An 18521-nucleotide genomic window follows, 5' to 3' on the forward strand; every position below is an offset into this window, starting at 1 on the left:
ATAGGTATCACACTGTCTTGGCTGTGAGAAAGCTAATATTTCAGGCAGTCAAATAAAAGAATTAAACAAACAAAAGAGTAGAAACACGGTTTGTCTTGGTGTTATCTAAGAAAGCTATCTTTCGAGCTGGCCTACTTTAGCACCAGCCCAACTCCATCACCTCACAACAAAACCCCAAACCAAAGACTCAGCAATAAGAGGTATGCCACAAACTAAGATTCCTAGCCGGTGCATTATGAAAGACAGCAAGAGTCAATCTTTGAGCCCGGCTCTACTCGAAGAGCGTGACTACCCCAACAGCTATAGCCAGGTTGGAACCCTCACAGAAGCCCAGCAGGAACTCATTGATAGCATTGGCAACAAACAGCTAGCGAGTCGTCTTCACAAACATACACTGAAGATCTTCACAAGGGAGGAGCGGTTAGAGGCTATTGAGTTCTACCGGACACATGTGCATATCAACCCCCAGACAGGCGAAGAGCGCAACGTTTCGATTGCCAGCGCCTCCGAGGCACTTCATGTCAGCGAATCTACGTTGGAGAGATGGGTTAATGAAGAAACAAAGATCACATCTATGAGACACGGAAATTCCAGAGATGATGGCGAAAGATATGCATCCGCCCCTGTGTCTGAGCGGTTCAAATCAGGAAATTATCCTTTTCTCAGACTAACACCCGAGCAACTTTCTGCAAAGAAATACGTACAGGGAAAAGATTTTTACAAGGTATCCCTGAATTGTTCTTAAATCATCGGCCGTGTACTAACCGAATTGTCAAGTTACATCCCATTACTCATCCGGTGCCATTCATAAGCATCGAAGGAGGGCGTCGAGGTAAGATTCAGAGCTTTGCAGACGCCTATAAATTTCTCGGACACATGGGGGACACTGCGCATCCTGGGCACCCTCGCGAACCTGGTTCGGATTTGGAGATACAGTCCCAAAAGTCTATTGTCGAAGCTGCTGCCCCTTGTCTCGAAAGCTCACCAGGGCATCCCCTGAGAAATGAGAGCCCAACGATACAAAAGGTCAATTCTTTATTATACTACCTTGCACCCGATTACAGTCTCCGACAGCTTGGTCTCGGACGATGTACACCCTGCTATGAACAACTGGGAGCATGTGTCAGTCTTGTTTGCGAAAATTTGGTCGCCGCGAGTGATAAAGTAGGGTATAAGTCCCCTATGCGGAAATATCACCCTCTAACGCTTCCTTTGTAGCTTGAATCTGCCATTCCGGTCCGAATCGGGTTCGACTATGGCGAGCCCTTCCAAGGCGCGCCTACACACTGGGCCATAATATTGCTACTCAATACAAAAGCCGAGTTTCTGTTACCTCTGTCGCTCTGCCTGGGAGGTTCGATCAAGCATGAAGTAGTCCCAGACACACTCCTGCTGCAAGGTTGGACGATGGATTATGAGATGCTAAAGTGCAAGACGCGAAAACGACATAGGATTGAAGAAAGAGAGAACGCAATCAGGTACTCCCAAGAGTTCTACCGCAAATCTCAACCTATTTTTGAAAATTTTAGGCTGAGCCCGGTGCTGTATATTGAAGACGTCGAGATGCTCTTCTTGGGGTCACAATCATGGAGACCTCGTCGCTTCTCCCCAACATGGACGCTCTATAGCACCATCTTACATTCCAGCTATCGTTCAGGAGACACCTTGACTCCGATATACGGGAAATATACTGACATAAAATCGTTTGTCGATTCAATTGTCACAAGGGCGCCACAAGTGTCTTTCTCCGCCCCAGCAGTGCGGGATTTCCAGCTTGTTTCGCTCAATCACTTCTATCTCGTTCCCCGGGTTTCTGAAAATATAGTCCTCTCTCAGTTCTCCAAACATCTAGAAGTTTCTGACACACGTCCAGGCAGGGGACTGAGATCAGAATGAATCGAGGAGACGCCCAGACAAGGTGCTCATATCACCCACGAACGCGAGTTTCGCGAGAAACTCGTGCATGTATTAAAACTTAGTGTTTATAAGAGCCTTAAACACATCAACGGCGAGAAAGGGTGTCTTTGCTACACTTGCCCGGAGCCGCAGGAGGTCCCGATATCTTACTACTGCCGTCACCATTCCGAATCGCTTATCAACTATGTGATGAATCCTGCCGAGACGATAAATCTGCCAGCATATCGAGAACAAGAACGAGGGATAAATATCACAGATCAAACTCGTGTCATCTTACAGCAACTGAAAGTACTCTACGGGCGGCCTGAAAAGACTTGGATTCTGGATTTCGAGTACATATCTATGCCGAAAAGGTATTCGCCCATTCCACTACAGCTTGCAATCAGACAGCTGGATGGGAAATTGATATATCAGCGGAATATCGATTACGGGCTGTCCATGATGGAATTCATGTATACGACATCCCGTACGTATCAGACAAGCACGGAATGATGGGGACTCTTTTCCTTAGGTGCTATGGTGGACTCAATACCAACAGAGAGACGTCACTCCAGGTTAGAGACCAAATCATCAAAGTCTGTGGTTACAACCGAGATGATATCAAGATATTATCTTGGTTCACTACCCAAGATATGCCGTGTTTCCTCAAGATCTTAACCGGGAGTAATGAGTTGATACAGGACAAAATCCCCCACCAAGGCCCCGAAAATTTCCAAACAATTAATATCGGAACTCTTTGTGGAAAACTGTTTCCTGGTCTCTTCTCGACAACTCTTCAATCGGTACACGAGTTTTTGAGCGGAGGTAAGGGTTCTCGCGGGGAATACATACTGCCTCATATGACACTGAGGCGATGGCGACAATAGTCAAAGCTCTTGTACAGTTGGGATAATTGTTGACATAAAATTGCTACCCTAATGTGACTAAATGCATTGCTTGGTACAGTGAATCAGATTGTCTACAGTCTAGCCATGGCACACACATAAATTAGACAATTCCCCGTGGCAGTGAGTAACGTATTTCACAAACGACCCCGCCACCGGAAGACACATCGTCAATACGATAGATTATAATACGATAGATTATAACTTGATATCTCAATTAATATGGTCTATGTGGACTTTTCCTTGTTGCCTTCTGCCCTTTATGTGATATCTAGCCTTTTTGGGGATTTTAGGTTGTAACCTTCTGATATATATAGTTCTGGTTTTTATTAACATAATTCTCCGTAGCTTTCAAAATGGTGATAATAAAACTTTCTATTCTCTTTGAAATCAATATATGGTGCTAATAAGTCTTATCAATGAGTATGGACAATGGAGGAGTCAAAACCAAAACATGGTTGTTGAGATAGAATACATAACTATTATGCATTTATTGTGTGTTTTGCAGTGGCCGGCTCGCTGGTGAAATATGTAGCAGCAAAAAAAGAAATGAATCGACACCTGTGTGATTCGAACACACGCTCCCGAGGGAAATGCCTAAGCTTACATTAACATGCATAGCAGGGCATCGCGTTAACCACTCCGCCAAAGTGCCTATTCGTGGAATGTTGGCGATTCTTGTACATTATATTGAATGCAATGGAGGTCACAGGCAGCAAATCGTGCTAAGCGGTGTTACTGGGTGGGCCTCAGTAGATCACCAAGTGGAAATTTGAGCACCTTGTACTCCGTATATAGAAACTCCATACAAAAGATACTTACATGCAAAAAAGTCGTAACCTTAATTTTCTCAAAACTCAAACTAGCTTAGGTAAAAATAGAAGGACAAACCTTGCTCTAATATAGGTCGGCTTTTATCAATCTACTACCAAGATTAGCCCTAAAAGATTATATAGAGGTGCAAAGAGCCTCAAAAAAGCACCATACATTAAATACTGCTCCCTAACTAATCTGAGTGTTGAAAAAAATTGAGGTTACGATTGCATGGCGTCTTAGTATCTTCCGTATGGAGTTGCTATAGAAAAGGCACTTAATTTTACAATTTGTGATCCAGTGAGGTTTTGTTATCCGCTGGCCCACCAACACCGGGTAAGGAGTGGTGTTTGGCACGATTAACCTGAAAGTGCATGTTTTTCCTTCAAACTCTTAAACCTTACACTCAGATAGACCATTAACGTAATTCACCACCTAACTGGCCACCCATATCAAACCTATCAATTTTCAATGCACTAATCTCAACTATAAAGCTATTAAATTAGCTCAACGCTGATTTCTCTAACTAAGCATCTCTCTCTTCTATGCCCTAGCATTAGGCGGCTGTAAACCCTCCGAAACCTACTCACGATAGGGATTGATACGTGCTGCGTAGGCCTTAAAAAGGCAATCGTGCTGCAGACTGTCAACGCAGTTTCGTTCTAATGACAACCGAAAGATGCCAATAGTTATAGGCAAACCAACGGAATGTTGTTCTCAGCCATTACATGATTTGCGGCAAAGTAGCAATGATCACCAGTCCTTACAAGATCCTAAAAACTAATTTCTCAAAATTAGTACAAACTATTTAAAGTTTAACCAACAAGGCACTTTGGCGGAGTGGTTAACGCGATGCCCTGCTATGCATGTTAATGTAAGCTTAGGCATTTCCCTCGGGAGCGTGTGTTCGAATCACACAGGTGTCGATTTTTTTTTTAAAAATTCTAATCCCTGACACTGTCAGTCTTGTTTCCCCTCACTCCCATTCTGACCAATAAGGCACTTTGGCGGAGTGGTTAACGCGATGCCCTGCTATGCATGTAAATGTAAGCTTAGGCATTTCCCTCGGGAGCGTGTGTTCGAATCACACAGGTGTCGATCTTTTTTTTAAAAATTCTAATCCCTGACACTGTCAGTCTTGTTTCCCCTCACTCCCATTCTGACCAATAAGGCACTTTGGCGGAGTGGTTAACGCGATGCCCTGCTATGCATGTAAATGTAAGCTTAGGCATTTCCCTCGGGAGCGTGTGTTCGAATCACACAGGTGTCGATTTTCTTTTTGCCTCACTCTCACTTTCATTCTATCTCTATCTCTCTTGTCTTTGCCATCAGGACCTCAATGGGTCGCTTCCATTCTAAGGTTATCCAAGGTATACATAGAAAGGTCCAATTCCACTAACTAAGCACTTCTCTGCCTTCTTCTACGGTCTGTGTGAAATAGAAGAAAATGACATGACAAAGAAAGACTAACCAAAAGATGTCACAAGATCCGCAAACGCGGCCGATTATTCTTGTACGGTTAAATTTTAATAAAACCAGATGATAATATAACATAGTTAGTCATACTTCATTAAAACCGAGGGCCGTTTCTAACAAGTACATTGAGCGCATTTTTGGTACAAAATAGCTATTAAAAAAGGCACATGGAACAATCAAAACGGGGTTAGGCTATATGGACTAGCAGCCTCTTCTAATTACGGAGGAATGCTGGGACCAGATTTTCCTAATTTCGAGGTTTACATCCAGAATAATATGAGGTCTTATAAAATCGACGCCAGAAATGATCTTGCCAAAAAGGGCCTCCTTTCCGCAACCGCATTTATCGAAATTATTTCTTGTGAGAGGATGGATTAAGCTGGTATATCATACATGCTAATACTATTTATCTAATTTTATAACGTTACATATAATCGAGTCACCAGAGACCACCTTTATCGCAGGTATGTATCTCTGTTCGATGACTCAGTTAGAGAGGCTGTGGTGGAATTTCTTTTTAAGAAAAAAAATAGAAAAATAGAAACACGCTGGTTCCAGAGGGGGTCGAACCCTCGACTTTGACGTTATTAGCATCACACTCTAACCAACTGAGTTATGGAACCGGTGGGTATGGATTGCTTTCGAATTTTAAGCATCATATTCTAAAAGCTCCAAAATCACACGAAGTCAGAAAAGTGGGGCCCACCTGGTCAGTGTATTTCTTTTTAGGCCGCTTGACCGCCATCCGGCGATGAAACTGGCGCTCGTTCAACAAAACTTTCATTCCCTGCGATTCCACCTGCGACCAAAACAACGCCGGTAAAATCGCGTATGCAACAGCTACTGGTTGCTATGGTACCTACCTAGGTAAGTCATACGGAGTGATTAATCCAAGAGGGAGAGTATTTATACGGTATTTCACTACCAAACTAGCCGCCCCAAAGCGCCATAGTAAATGCGATAAATTACAACTTGATATCTCAACAACGGTAGTTCTAGACTTCGGCAGAACCCGTTTTGTGTTCCGCCCTCTATAACCCAATAATAACCCATTTTTGCATAAAAATTCATAAAATTCATGCAAGACAAGTCTTGGCATTTTTAAAGATACTTTTTTAGTAGTATATATATTCATTTTAGAAATTGTATTACTATATATATATATATTTGAATTTTAAGCGTAAAAATTTTCAGTTTGTTTAGTTTGCACTATATTGGGGCGCCAATGGGTTACCCATCATTGGGTCGAAGTAATAGACCCAAAACCCATTTTGGGTTGGGTTCGGGTTGGAGTGGGTTGTGCCGAAGTCTAGGTAGTTCATAGGGACTTTTACGTCTAGTTTGATACTATTCAATTAATATATAGCATCCTTGTGGAGTTTCAGGGGGTTTTATAACTTGCTAATTAAAACATATATTTCTAGCTTTCAGCAACGTAGTTAGTTGTTGGTAATTTTTGAAATGACGGTCATACAGCGTCCTAGTTCCTTTGGAATTGATATGTAGTACTAACAAGCCTTATCAATAGATATCAAAAGATAAGGAAATAAAACAAATACATGGTTGTTGAGATACAAGTGTGATATAATCGCATTAGCTATGGTGTTCTGGGGTGGCCAGCTCCGTAGTGAAATACGTCTGTGGAAAACGCTATCCATATTTCCAAGGTTGGAACTATGTCGGGCTTATATAATATCTCTAGGAGACCATGCCATCTACTAAATGACTGACCTGGGGTAAGAAAATTTAGACGCTACTGTAATATAATCTAGGAAATCATATTAGCTACACCAGAATGATATCAAGTCAACCGAACATAACTACACAAGCTCTACCATAGATAACTCCACTGTATAGCCTTTCATCGCCCCGCCATGCATAATGCCATGCACGTATGTCTCTGCAATGAAGACTCTCTGTCCAGATTTAGGCAACTTTTGAAAATATATGGGGTTCTAGCACCAGCAATTACCCACACTTTATCCCCCAACCGCATCGGAACTGGTCCGAGACCCAAATATCCTTTTTAGTGGGATACGGAAAGCGCACACTTGAGTAACGGCGAGTAGCACCAACAAACGACTCCACCCACATTGAGCCTTTGGCATGATGATGGAGATATAGATAGGGTCCTATAAAAATCTTCAATTTTCAAAATTGAAAGTAGAGAATTTGTGGGGTCAAGCTTTTGTAAGTGTCAATGAGCTCTTTGGCACCATTCCCGCCCTTGCTTTTGATGCAGTGTTTCCTCAAGATCTTAACTGGGAGTAATGCATGAGAATAGCCATTACTGTCTAAGATACTCGTTTCTGCTTGTCCGAATCGGGTTTATTAGGATGTATAGTGCGGTTTTTTATGTATTTTCGCCATAAGATATCTGCATTCATGCTGAGGAGTACGTTGATTATACACTGAGGTTCAAGAGTAAGGTCCTCGTGCTGGTATAATGACATCATCCCCAGATTAATGGTATCCAGGCAATATCCTTGTAGACATAGTCTGTTATACCTCGCGAAAGTTCTGTTCGTAGATGCAGTCAAGGCACCGCCAGCTTCAAACTCCGCAGACCAGATTCGCGACGAGATCAATCTCGAACTGAACTCGGGCACCTAGGATGGAAGTACTTCCTTAATTTCAGATGCAAGAGGATGTTGTATATATGAGAGACCTTCCAAGGGTTCGAATATCTCATATTCGTCTGTCTTCTACGATAGAATAGGCTCATTAGGACACCATTGGATGAATGCATGTGCGAATTCAACGTAAGGTGTTTGCGCTGATTTGGCATAATCAGGGGCGATATTGCATTTAGTGGTAGGGTGAGAGATAGATAGCAATGAAGATATTTTAACCCGTGGATCCGTGGCCCTGAAAGCCCATTTCATGGCTACCAAAACTGGAAGGCTAAGCCTCATGCTTACGGGAGAGGCAAATTAAACATCATATGCCTGCATTATTCCCTGGCACTGGTCGAGCAAAGGACCACTTATGGCCACTCTGATATCAATATCTGTCAGAGTATAAATATATAACTCGCCGGCGCCGTATAAGCGCGCTGAGGCCCGACTATCCTCTAATATAAGACTTGTGGGAAATTTACTCTGCTGAGCAGATTGCGAGGTAGAAAGTGCCATGCAAAACAGACCGAATACTCCTGTACTCGAGCTTGTAAGGCCCGCATAGTATCTGACATTCTTGGCCAGGACCAACTCTTGAATTACCCACACCCGCTGAAACCAAGTCCGGTTGAAGAAGTGTTGGATGGCGAAGGCTTTAATGTCGTTTTTCAGAAAGATCCGCCTTTGCGTGTAACGAACGCATGGCAAGGATTTATCTGAGTCAACCGTTGGTTGAGGGCCTCAAAGATGCGATTATTGGATATCTCGTACAGCCAATCATGAGGAATCTTTGTGGATGGGCCTTGGGCTCCGAGCCATATGGCAACGCGGATTTCCTGGCCGTAAATGCTGGAAACAGTAGTGACCTGCGCATTGAATTCGGGAATATCAGCCTAGTTAATGCAAATAGCATCAATCCAGATTCGACGATTATTTAGCGGCCATGCTCGTCACCTTCTAGATGGGGCTACAGTGACGGTATATTCTTCAATATATCGATAATGCCCTTGTGGTGTCCATATTCATCATGTCTGAATGGAGTGTTTCCGCCCTGACCAACCTTGGAGGGGTCTGCACCAGCATCGAGGAGTAGTCGCATTATTCCCAAATAGCCCTTGGTTGTAGCATAGTGCAGTGGGATTTTTCCCTCATCATCATTCGATTCACATCTGCCATTCGATATATGTAGTCTTAGACCTTAATTTCTCGATTGTCTATCGCGGCAACAATTAGGCCTGTCTGATGCATTGGGTATTCTTGTTTGTCGATATCATATGGCATCGGGTAAAACCGACGTAGAAAGTCATACAGGTTTCTGGTGATAAAAGAGATCTCCATTCAACAAACCGGCCAAGTATCATTTGATCTTTCATGGTTATCGTTCTCGTGGCTAGAATATGGGCATGGAGAGCCCCAGGTGTACGACAGTGCCATGAACTCGGGGTTGTCATTCAAGTCAACAGTTTCCAGGTTGAGTTGAATGAGGGGCACTCCAAAAATCGACGAATAGCTGTACGTGGGATTCGCATCTTCTGCCATTTTGTGACCTAGTATAGAGGAACTTGGAGTCGGTAATGGGGACGGATTATACGGAGCTTAGTATTGAGTTGGGCAAGCGTTGGTGTTGTCAAGTGAGGACTACGTCAAAGTGCATGGTGAACGTGAGATGCTTGATTGAGTAGAGAGTTGTAGAATCTGAGCTACAGAGAGACTATAAAATCTGACAGGTGTACTACATGAGCGGATAGCACATGGCTTCACACCTCATTGCCCCCCTCCTCCCCGAAAGGCGACGACACAAAAACCGACAACAAATAGATAATTGTTGACATAATCCAAGTCGCTTGATTCTAGCATATAATAGAAACGAACTATCGTTTTTCCGGTCACTGATCTGCTGTATTGGGGCACTTCCAGAAACGGCAAAACTGATATCATAGAGTAATTCACAGGCCCGCTTTTTATATATCAAAGGTTATATATATCACAGGTTATACATAGAAAAGTCGCTTGCACAAACTAACCTTTTTTTATCGCTACATATTAAACGACATTTAAAAAGACGAAATAAAAAGACATCTATACCGCAACGTGGCCGACTTCTCTTGTAATCTACAATATAATGTAATGTAGTGGTGTTGATTTAAACAGTTTGTTTTCTTGTGTAGAGAGTGTATGTAGAGAGGCAAAAAAATCGACACCTGTGTGATTCGAACACACGCTCCCGAGGGAAATGCCTAAGCTTACATTTACATGCATAGCAGGGCATCGCGTTAACCACTCCGCCAAAGTGCCTTGGATGGTTATCATGTAGTCTCAAATAATTATCATCAATTTGTTACAACACCAGCTGTGATTGGTGTAGTCTAGAATGGTAAATCTTTATCATAAATATATGATAACCACCGAGATTCAAGGCTAGGATCATCACTAGTAATACGGTTGTTGTCAGATTTCATAGTCTAGAACCTATTCTACAACCACTGAATGCACCTCTCTCGACAGGCCATGAGCCCAGAAGCTCTATCCAACCTTGCATGCTGACAGACCGGAATCCGACCCACGCCCCCCGTGGTCGATTCCTCCCGTAGACTCTCTGGTAGGTGTGGTGCAGGGAGACTTCTCGTTACTACCAGAGGATGATACGTCCTTCGGACTACACAGAACTGTTGATCCGTCCGATGGATAGGAGGAAAGATACAATGGGAAGTTGGTCTTCAATTCCTTCAGACTAAGAGTAAAACTATAAATATAATTGACGGGAAAGAATCTCCCGTCCGGTAGAGGTAGTTACCGCCCTACCCATCCTCTCTGCTGAATCATCCCGATCAATTCTCCCTCCTTCACATGCGTATGTAGGCAACAAAACGGTCCGTGGATGGATGGATCAACGACCAGATGACATAAGCAGAGATATCAACCCTGGAAACTACCAGCTTATCGGCACGTGCATGTTTGTTGTTGGTCGAGCTTGGAATCTTGACACAAACAACTTAGACAAACATGGGAGCAAATCAAGATAGGGATCTAGAGGCATGCATCTACCAGTGATACCAGAAAACCTTGAAAATTCCCAAGCATTGTGTCAATACCTTGTCAACCACTGCCATGGCGCGTCCTGAAACAGTTCGCGCACCAACAACAGCCAGCCTCCCAAATAACCTCCGCATTCCCTCATCGACCCCGTCTCTCACAAAAACTTTGGGGAAACTATCCAGACAAGCACTACTGGACCTGGTATTTACATGGCTTGACGATCGCAATATTACTTCATTCCCACCATACCTACAGACCGACGAAGAAAATGGCCCTGACGGTGACGAAGCCCTCCCCTACCCCGCTGGGGAGACAATCGAGGAAGTCCGCCAGGTATATGAAGATCTACAAGACCGAAAGGGCGCAAAGCGCGAGGTTCTTGAACGAATCTTAGAGGGCGATTGGCGGCATGGAATCACATTGCGCCAGCTGGCCATGGCAGACCTCCGCTATATGGATGACCACCCCGCCAGTCTTCGATGGACCGCACTCGAGCTCAGCCGCATTGATACAAAGCGCAAGAACTCCAAGGAACTGCCACCCGCTGACTGGTCTGGTTCTGTACCGCGCATGCAAGCGGCAACATTTGTACAAGGCCTCCAACGAGAAATCTCCTCATTGGTCAAGGCCCACTACCACCTTGCCCACTCGGCAACACTGCCACTGACATTCCTACGCATATTTGTCGTCGACTCGCCATATCAATCCCCTAGACAGGCAGCCGAGATCTTCACTGACTCGTCCCGAATCATCTACGTCGCTTTCCCGGATAGTTGCCCTTACGTCTACACTTCCATAGCAGCATCCACCGGATCAAAAACTGCTCCCTCGACAAGCTCAGTCGCTACTGATACTCGAACGCTTCAGCGTCTGGTACGCGATTCCATTCCCAAAGCTTTATCCCGCCCACAGGAACGATTCTCTCTGCAGACGACATCCCTGGCAGCAAAGAATCTGCCTACACTCCTAGCCCTCCGCGGTCCGGGAAGATCAATGGCATCAAATGGCGTCTTCAGCATTTTTGCAGACGCAGCTATTGAAGGAAGCCCATTGGACCCTCGACCTTCCAATACAATCTCACCAGAAGAGCATATCCAAGCGAGTCATTCTGGCCCAATAGAAGGCAAAGAAAACACAAATGGTTCAGCGACCAAACGGAGGTCCAGCGGTATTGAGACAGACCCCGTCTCTCCAGATTCGAAGAAACGCCGTCTGGCTATCCACTCCCGATTCGGAACTTTGGGGTCATCACTCGCCCCGGCACCGCTGGACCGTCTTGATATCCGACTGCTCGATATCTCAGGCTCCAATGTTGAACAGGATGATGATGTTGACAATTCTACGTTTACGCCACCTGCCGTGTCACTCACTTTCTCTGGCACCGACGTCATAGGCGGGATTCGCAAACTTGCCGAGCTAGGCATCGTTGACCCTGAACGTATGCCGTCGTGGATGACTGGCGAGGAAGGAGTTAGTGTTGCGACTGTTCGACAAGGTCAAAGGCTTCAAAAGGACATATAGAAGAATCTGGGTTTTATGTTCTTCGGGCTTGGGGAGTTGAGAAGCGTGGCGTTTTTTTTGTTTATTGGGCCATTGGGCCTTGATATGATACCCGGACTTCAGATGAATTCTTCATTTTTGTTGCTTTTTTGTCATATTCGGCTTCACCGTAAGAGTAAATTTTAAGATCTCCCAACCAAGTGTAATAGCAAGTGAAAGTAGTCTACACTTGATGTTGGAAATTGTAGAAAAGATATTAGATTCATTTTGGTGTATGCGGCGGAAAAGACTCGATCCCATTCTAGTACTGAACACTGCATTTCTGAATTCATGGCACCAGTATTTTTTCGATAAAACAACACTACAAGTTGACACCCATTATTGCAGGCCTAGTAATGGAGCAATCCATGCTTGGGCTTGCACCGGCCAAGAGTGAGCGTCACTCAATGATAGATTTCTCAAAACAAATCATTCCCAATCCCATTTCTCAAACACAAACCGAAGTAATAGGCCAATTGACAAGAAGACACCACGACAAGAGATAAATCCACTTCAGAACCGTTCATGGATCTTACATGCCCATAGAGGTGTGTATGAAGACAGGTAGCCCCTTTCAGTCCAAGAAGCTTATTGTTAGCAGAAGTCTCTCCGAGGAGTCGGATGTCAAGATGTGGATGAACTCTAGGCGCAAATACATACTGATTGAGCCACGGCATCCAGTGACTATTCGTCGCCCACGTTCAAATATTTCTCTGGGGTTTGACATCCCTTGGTTCGAACGGCTTTTTCAGTGAGACGGGGCGTTCCATGTTCATCGCCCTTCCACAGGGTTTTGCTATATGTGGAGAGCTGTTGAGTTTCAAGTTTTCAGTAAGACTTAGACAAATTGTCATCACTTACCAGTAGAGACAATGGACAACATCGTGGTAAGCATTCAGAGTGCGCTCCCACTTCTTGAAGCAAGCCTCATGAAAATTGCTGCCGCATGACTGACACCACGTAGTTTTCTTGTTAGTCTCGAAATCATGGAAACAAATCGGGCATCCGCCCTCGATAGGCTTCCTCTCCCCGGTAGAAGCAAGGGTAGTTGTGTCCAGGATTCGTTTCAAGGAGAATGCAGCGAGCATCTCACGTAGCTCCTGAGCATCACGCAATTGGGTTAGAGATATATACACGGAGTGATGCTTGATTGGGGTTTGCAAGGACTCACGGATGGCAAGAATGCCCGCTGGTACCTCAATTCCCCAGTGACATCCATTGCAGATAGAACTTAACAGAATATTAGCAAAGTATAGAGAGTGGTAGTTAGGCTGCACAGAATAGAGTAGGTACATGTATGTATCTGCTGAGCAGGGTTGAGACTTACCAAAGCAGATGTGCTTACACTGTACCTTCCGGAATCTGACGTCCGGACAGTCACAGGTAGCCACTTTGCCAATGGTCGTTCTGTAGATATTGCCAGTAGATCCAACAACTTCAAATGCCATTTTCGGAGCATTCGCGGTTCCGCCGATACTGTGTCTAATCATATACATGCTGAAATCAACGCTGATTAGCCAGTCAAAGTATGCCATGTTTGTCAATATTTACTTGCATTTGACTTTCGATGCGTGCGAATCTTTCTGCGAATCCATCAGGAGGTGAGTCTAGCCATGGAAGTGCGCGTCTCTCAGACATGGTGGGAGGCACTGGGCGGAGTGTGCTCTGCAACTTGGATTGAGTTCTCGGCCCTAGGCTTGTTACTAGGACTAGTAGGCTCGGCAGTGAGGTGGACTTTTGGGTTAGAGATATCAAGGTTTGATGGCACCGCGGGAGGGTGGGAAGGGTTTATATCTGCTAGATTGACAGGAACTCTGGGACACGGGTACTTCACAAGAGTATGGAAAGATAGAATCTACAAGAAGGAAAGTGAACCGTGGACAAAGGATGCGCTGCAACATGTACGTATTGCGTCAAGCAAGATCTAAAGACAGGTTCAAGGAAATGGAGTGTCATATGACATTGCATGAAGTTCCACACAGGTATGAATGGTCTTTGTTATCAGCAGGTTGGCTATGTTTGTTCCCCTTTCACTTCAGGATTGCCATTGTTGTGGATTGACCTTTACCACAGTGGCCTTTATGAGCAAAGTTAAACAAAGAAACTAAGAGCTTATAGAGTGCAATAAATTCATATCATGGACATGTATGTATGTACTTAGCGCTGAAGAATTCTTGGAAGCTCCTTCCCCATTAGCTAGTAGATGCCCAAGTTCTCAGGACGATATGATGTCAATTAAATGCTTTACGTAAATATGTATGCGGATATATAAAGATTTTATGTTTTTAGCGGTATCTATGTGAGGTCAGACAGTAAGAAAAGATGAAGAATCTCGAACCTGTAAAGCCCTACGACATAGGTCGTGTACTCTTTAGGAAAGAGCGGGTGTTTGCACTGTTTGTTTGGAGTAGCTTCCCTATCGCTATCAGCTCGTGGAGAACTGTGGACTGTCCCTCCTCATTGACGAGATGACGCTAGACTGCAAAGCCCCGGATTACAGCTAACTCTTTGCTTCATTTTTCACGTTTCCTCCCTAGAGCTGATACCCGAACCTATTCTCCATGTCACGCCCACGGGCTCTATCGGGCGCTGATGCTCCGAAGGAACCACATTCGGTCTCTCTCAAAGGTATGTGAATACAACTCGTGGTTGGACCAGCAAGCTAATTATGTGTTGATTAGTGTTGCGGTAATTCCAATTTTCAATATCCGCCGCGGTGATGGCAGCTCCTGACTCTCAATACACAGCCTTGCGCGGCCGTCACTTTCTTATCAGCATCCCCTCCCGACCTCTAACACCATAATCTCCTCAAAAGCCTCACTAAGCTATCCGTCTGGTGACTCTGATGATCAATTCATTTTAACGCCTCTTGTGAGAAGATGACCAAGCATCTCGAAGAAGCTGTTCACTAACGGCAACAGCTTACTCTACCTCCCTCCTTCGGATCCGTCTACGTCGGAGAAACCTTCGGATGCACACTAAGCGCGAACAATGAGATCCATGATGATGACAACGAGAAAGTCCTCACGTCGGTGCGAATAGTAGCAGAAATGCAAACACCTTCGTCGGTCGCGGCACTGGAGCTGGAACCACCCAACGACTCTGCATCAACAGACGGGCTCAAGATCGGCGAGTCATTACAAAAGATTGTCCGGTTTGATTTGAAGGAAGAAGGTAATCATATACTAGCTGTCAGTGTCAGCTATACAGAGACAAAGATCGGGTCCGACTCGCAGGCAGCTAGTGGCCGGGTCAGGACCTTCCGAAAGTTATATCAGTTTGTGGCACAGCCCTGTTTGAGCGTTCGGACCAAGGCGTCCGAACTTCCGCCGCTTGAGGTAGATAATAAGTCCCTCGGTCCATATGGGAAAACGAGGTTACTCCGGTTTGCCCTGGAGGCGCAACTGGAAAACGTGGGCGAGGGCGCCGTGGTAGTCAAGGTATGAATTTCCTATTAAACCCTAGCAAATGAGTGGATTTTCCACGGCATAGCGCGGCTGTACCTGAAAGTCGGGCTGGGCCGGAAATTCTCAACCATTTGGCTAACGTCGAGGGATGGATAGCAAACAAAACTAAATCCCAAGCCACCGTTCCAATCAAAATCGCTAAATTGGGACATGATGAACCCGGACATGTCACCCGCAGCACTACCTACACTTAATCCACGGGATGTCCTACAGGTAGCATTTTTGGTGGAACAAGAAGAGGGACAGAGCGAGGGACTTGAGACTCTCCAGAAGGACCTGCGACGGGACGGTCGTGCCACGCTGGGTCAGTTGTCGATAGAATGGCGCGGCGCTATGGGGGACAAGGGGTTCCTGACAACGGGAAACCTGATGAGCCGGAAACGCACCTGAAACGCGGTGTGCAACCAACCCACCGGATCGTTTCCGCTACGGTATCACGGTATGGACGCCGATTTGTTTTATTGCATCCAGCCGCCAGGTTGCATGGAGGATGCCGCAAGGGCGGTTTGTACACATTCCCAATGGCCCTTACACAATATTACTATTGGCATTGGTAGCAGCGTCCTAAATTGGGAGGTGTACTCCGTACAGTGTAATATATTGGGCCCTAATTATACCCACACAATCTATATAGGCCTGAGGCCTGCCTGAGGCTCTGGAATAGAGTCTGGTGCATTGGCCTTACTCTTTGACGCCACTAGTACGGAGCGGAAACCAGCCTTGCCATGCAGCCGACGCTTAATTTTCTTGGTCACACGGCAGTTGCCTCTCGGCAAGGAAGCTCTGGATATTTGCAGACTTCGGGCATTTGCTACTTCCCCATAGGGCTTACACGAAAGAAAATAAATTAAATTAGAACGGGAATTCGTCCTCAGCCCAAGGCCACGTATTCTACGGGAAGTCACATATAGAAATGATATTTCGGGTAGGTGTACATGTAAAAGCTGGAGGTCTCTCAGAGTCCAGATTCAATATTATGGAGTTATAGAAAGAGTCTAGACTCTGGCTGATCAATGGGTTGCCCAATCTCAAAGAACATCTGCAATCTACCCACTCCGTATGTACTTATGTAGGTCTCACACAGACTTCCAAGGTTCTATTTTAGTTTCACTCACGGTCTTATCTATAATTACTCCGTACATGTGTAATTATCTTTTTGTTTGGGGTGTGTGAAGATATGGATTTCAGGCTACGGAGTACGGAGTACAATTTGTTCATTTACTCCACCGCCTATTCTCTCCAACATTGAATTGTACTGTTGACTGCATTGAGTATATGCAAGTACTCATGCGCGCAGGGAGATGGTTTGAATAAACTTGCCCAAATCTTGGGATGCGACCAGTCCAAAAGGGCTATCGGTGCAGGGGAGCCCCCCTGTGTCACGTAACGCGGGTATCGGCTGTGTTCAGGGCATTTAAATAGACACTATCCATGGATGTATTTACAATATAAGATACTCTGGATAGAGTTAGTATATTAGACTTATATTGCTTGTCCGCAGATAGTACTTAAGTAGCTAGTTAGAGATATAGTACTCTGTATTATTCAGAGATCATCGGAACTAAGGGAATACTGACACTGGAACGAACTGTGGGATTTACCTATGAATGTAATCAGATTACTTTTTATTTTTATTTTATTTTATAAAATCGATACCGTGGAAATTGATACAACTGTGGACTTAAGCGATGCTTTCTTTCAGCACACGGTGCTCCACATTGTCCAACTGTAGTATCGATCATCTCCCCGGGACAAGCCACTCCACTTGGTGACTCCTGACTCAAAATTCCATGTATTTAGTACAAAGTATGTCATGCACAGAAAGATAACTATACGCAATAGGAGAAAAGAACCTTAGAGAATATGGACATTCATGGGAAAAGAAAAAAAGAAAGAAAAAAAGCCGTTGAGCAGACTCCGCAATCTAAAAAGAGATTCCCACGAGGGATTACAGCCTCCCCAGACCTCGGCAGTTCCCTATCATGTCGCCCCTGAAAGTGCTTTGAAAATCATATATAAGAATGACATTGTGGCTTTGTACTAAGCTATAGACCCCTAAAAACAGAGACCTCTCAACGCCATGTCTCAATAGGAAACAAACCGTGAGCCGTGAACCGTAGTAGTTGACGAACTTTAAGAAAAGGATCAGCCAAGACCCGCTTGCATTATCCGCTGAAGCTCAACCATGGAACACGGGCCTCTAACCCCCTGGGGGGGGGGAAACTGATCCAATTATCTTCACCTGAGGTATCTCATTGGGGTACCTTGGAAGTCATCTATATAGGGTATGGAAGAACTCTCATTATGGGAAAGGAATACCCATGACTCAATACATGGCAGTTGATATAGAAATGGATACTGAACCTGTATCATGGGTATACCCCGGAAGTCTGGATCCCTATAGAGCCTAGGGCTGCACAAGCCTGCAGGTTGCTACGGTGTCAAGACTCTAGTGCATTGATGCTAGGGCTGTGAATGGCCCGGGCCCTTGAGTGGTTTGACTGACCTGACTGGCTTGACTGGCTTGACTGGCTTGACTGACCTTACTGGCCTGACTGGCCTTTTGTTAAATATCTCAATATTTCTTGACCCGGGCAACTCTTACCATTTTTATATAGTGGAGTAAAGAGAGTACGCACATTCAACATTACCACACGCCTACGCGACCACCCGTGATCCCAGGGGGAAAAAGAAAAGAAAGAAAATAAAAATAAAAATACCAAAAAATACATAGAAAATATGGTGGAAAGCAGGGAAAATATTTGGGTCGA

The 18521-nt window shown here is 44.8% G+C and overlaps 4 protein-coding genes across 4 annotated transcripts; 3 read left to right on the forward strand and 1 right to left on the reverse strand.

Annotated features, from left to right (window-relative positions):
• Positions 1 to 235: 235 nt before the first annotated feature.
• Positions 236 to 745, forward strand: PEX2_058520 (uncharacterized protein; the record flags this gene model as incomplete). Its single annotated transcript, XM_016743125.1, has 1 exon — positions 236 to 745. One exon carries the CDS (start codon positions 236 to 238, stop codon positions 743 to 745), a length of 510 nt encoding a protein of 169 aa, XP_016595847.1.
• A 10071-nt stretch (positions 746 to 10816) lies between these two features.
• Positions 10817 to 12265, forward strand: PEX2_058530 (CENP-N/CHL4 family protein; the record flags this gene model as incomplete). The annotated part of the gene is made up of 1 exon (XM_016743126.1): positions 10817 to 12265. One exon carries the CDS (start codon positions 10817 to 10819, stop codon positions 12263 to 12265), a length of 1449 nt encoding a protein of 482 aa, XP_016595848.1.
• An 875-nt stretch (positions 12266 to 13140) lies between these two features.
• On the reverse strand, positions 13141 to 13371 carry PEX2_058540 (Zinc finger, RING-type; the record flags this gene model as incomplete). Its single annotated transcript, XM_016743127.1, has 1 exon — positions 13141 to 13371. One exon carries the CDS (start codon positions 13369 to 13371, stop codon positions 13141 to 13143), a length of 231 nt encoding a protein of 76 aa, XP_016595849.1.
• A 1473-nt stretch (positions 13372 to 14844) lies between these two features.
• On the forward strand, positions 14845 to 16140 carry PEX2_058550 (trafficking protein particle complex subunit 13; the record flags this gene model as incomplete). The annotated part of the gene is made up of 5 exons (XM_016743128.1): positions 14845 to 14911; positions 14965 to 14971; positions 15031 to 15154; positions 15205 to 15723; positions 15847 to 16140. 5 exons carry the CDS (start codon positions 14845 to 14847, stop codon positions 16138 to 16140), a joined length of 1011 nt encoding a protein of 336 aa, XP_016595850.1.
• Positions 16141 to 18521: the final 2381 nt, after the last annotated feature.

This window comes from Penicillium expansum (assembly GCF_000769745.1).
Source record: "Penicillium expansum strain MD-8 chromosome Unknown contig190, whole genome shotgun sequence".
NCBI lineage: Eukaryota > Fungi > Ascomycota > Eurotiomycetes > Eurotiales > Aspergillaceae > Penicillium > Penicillium expansum.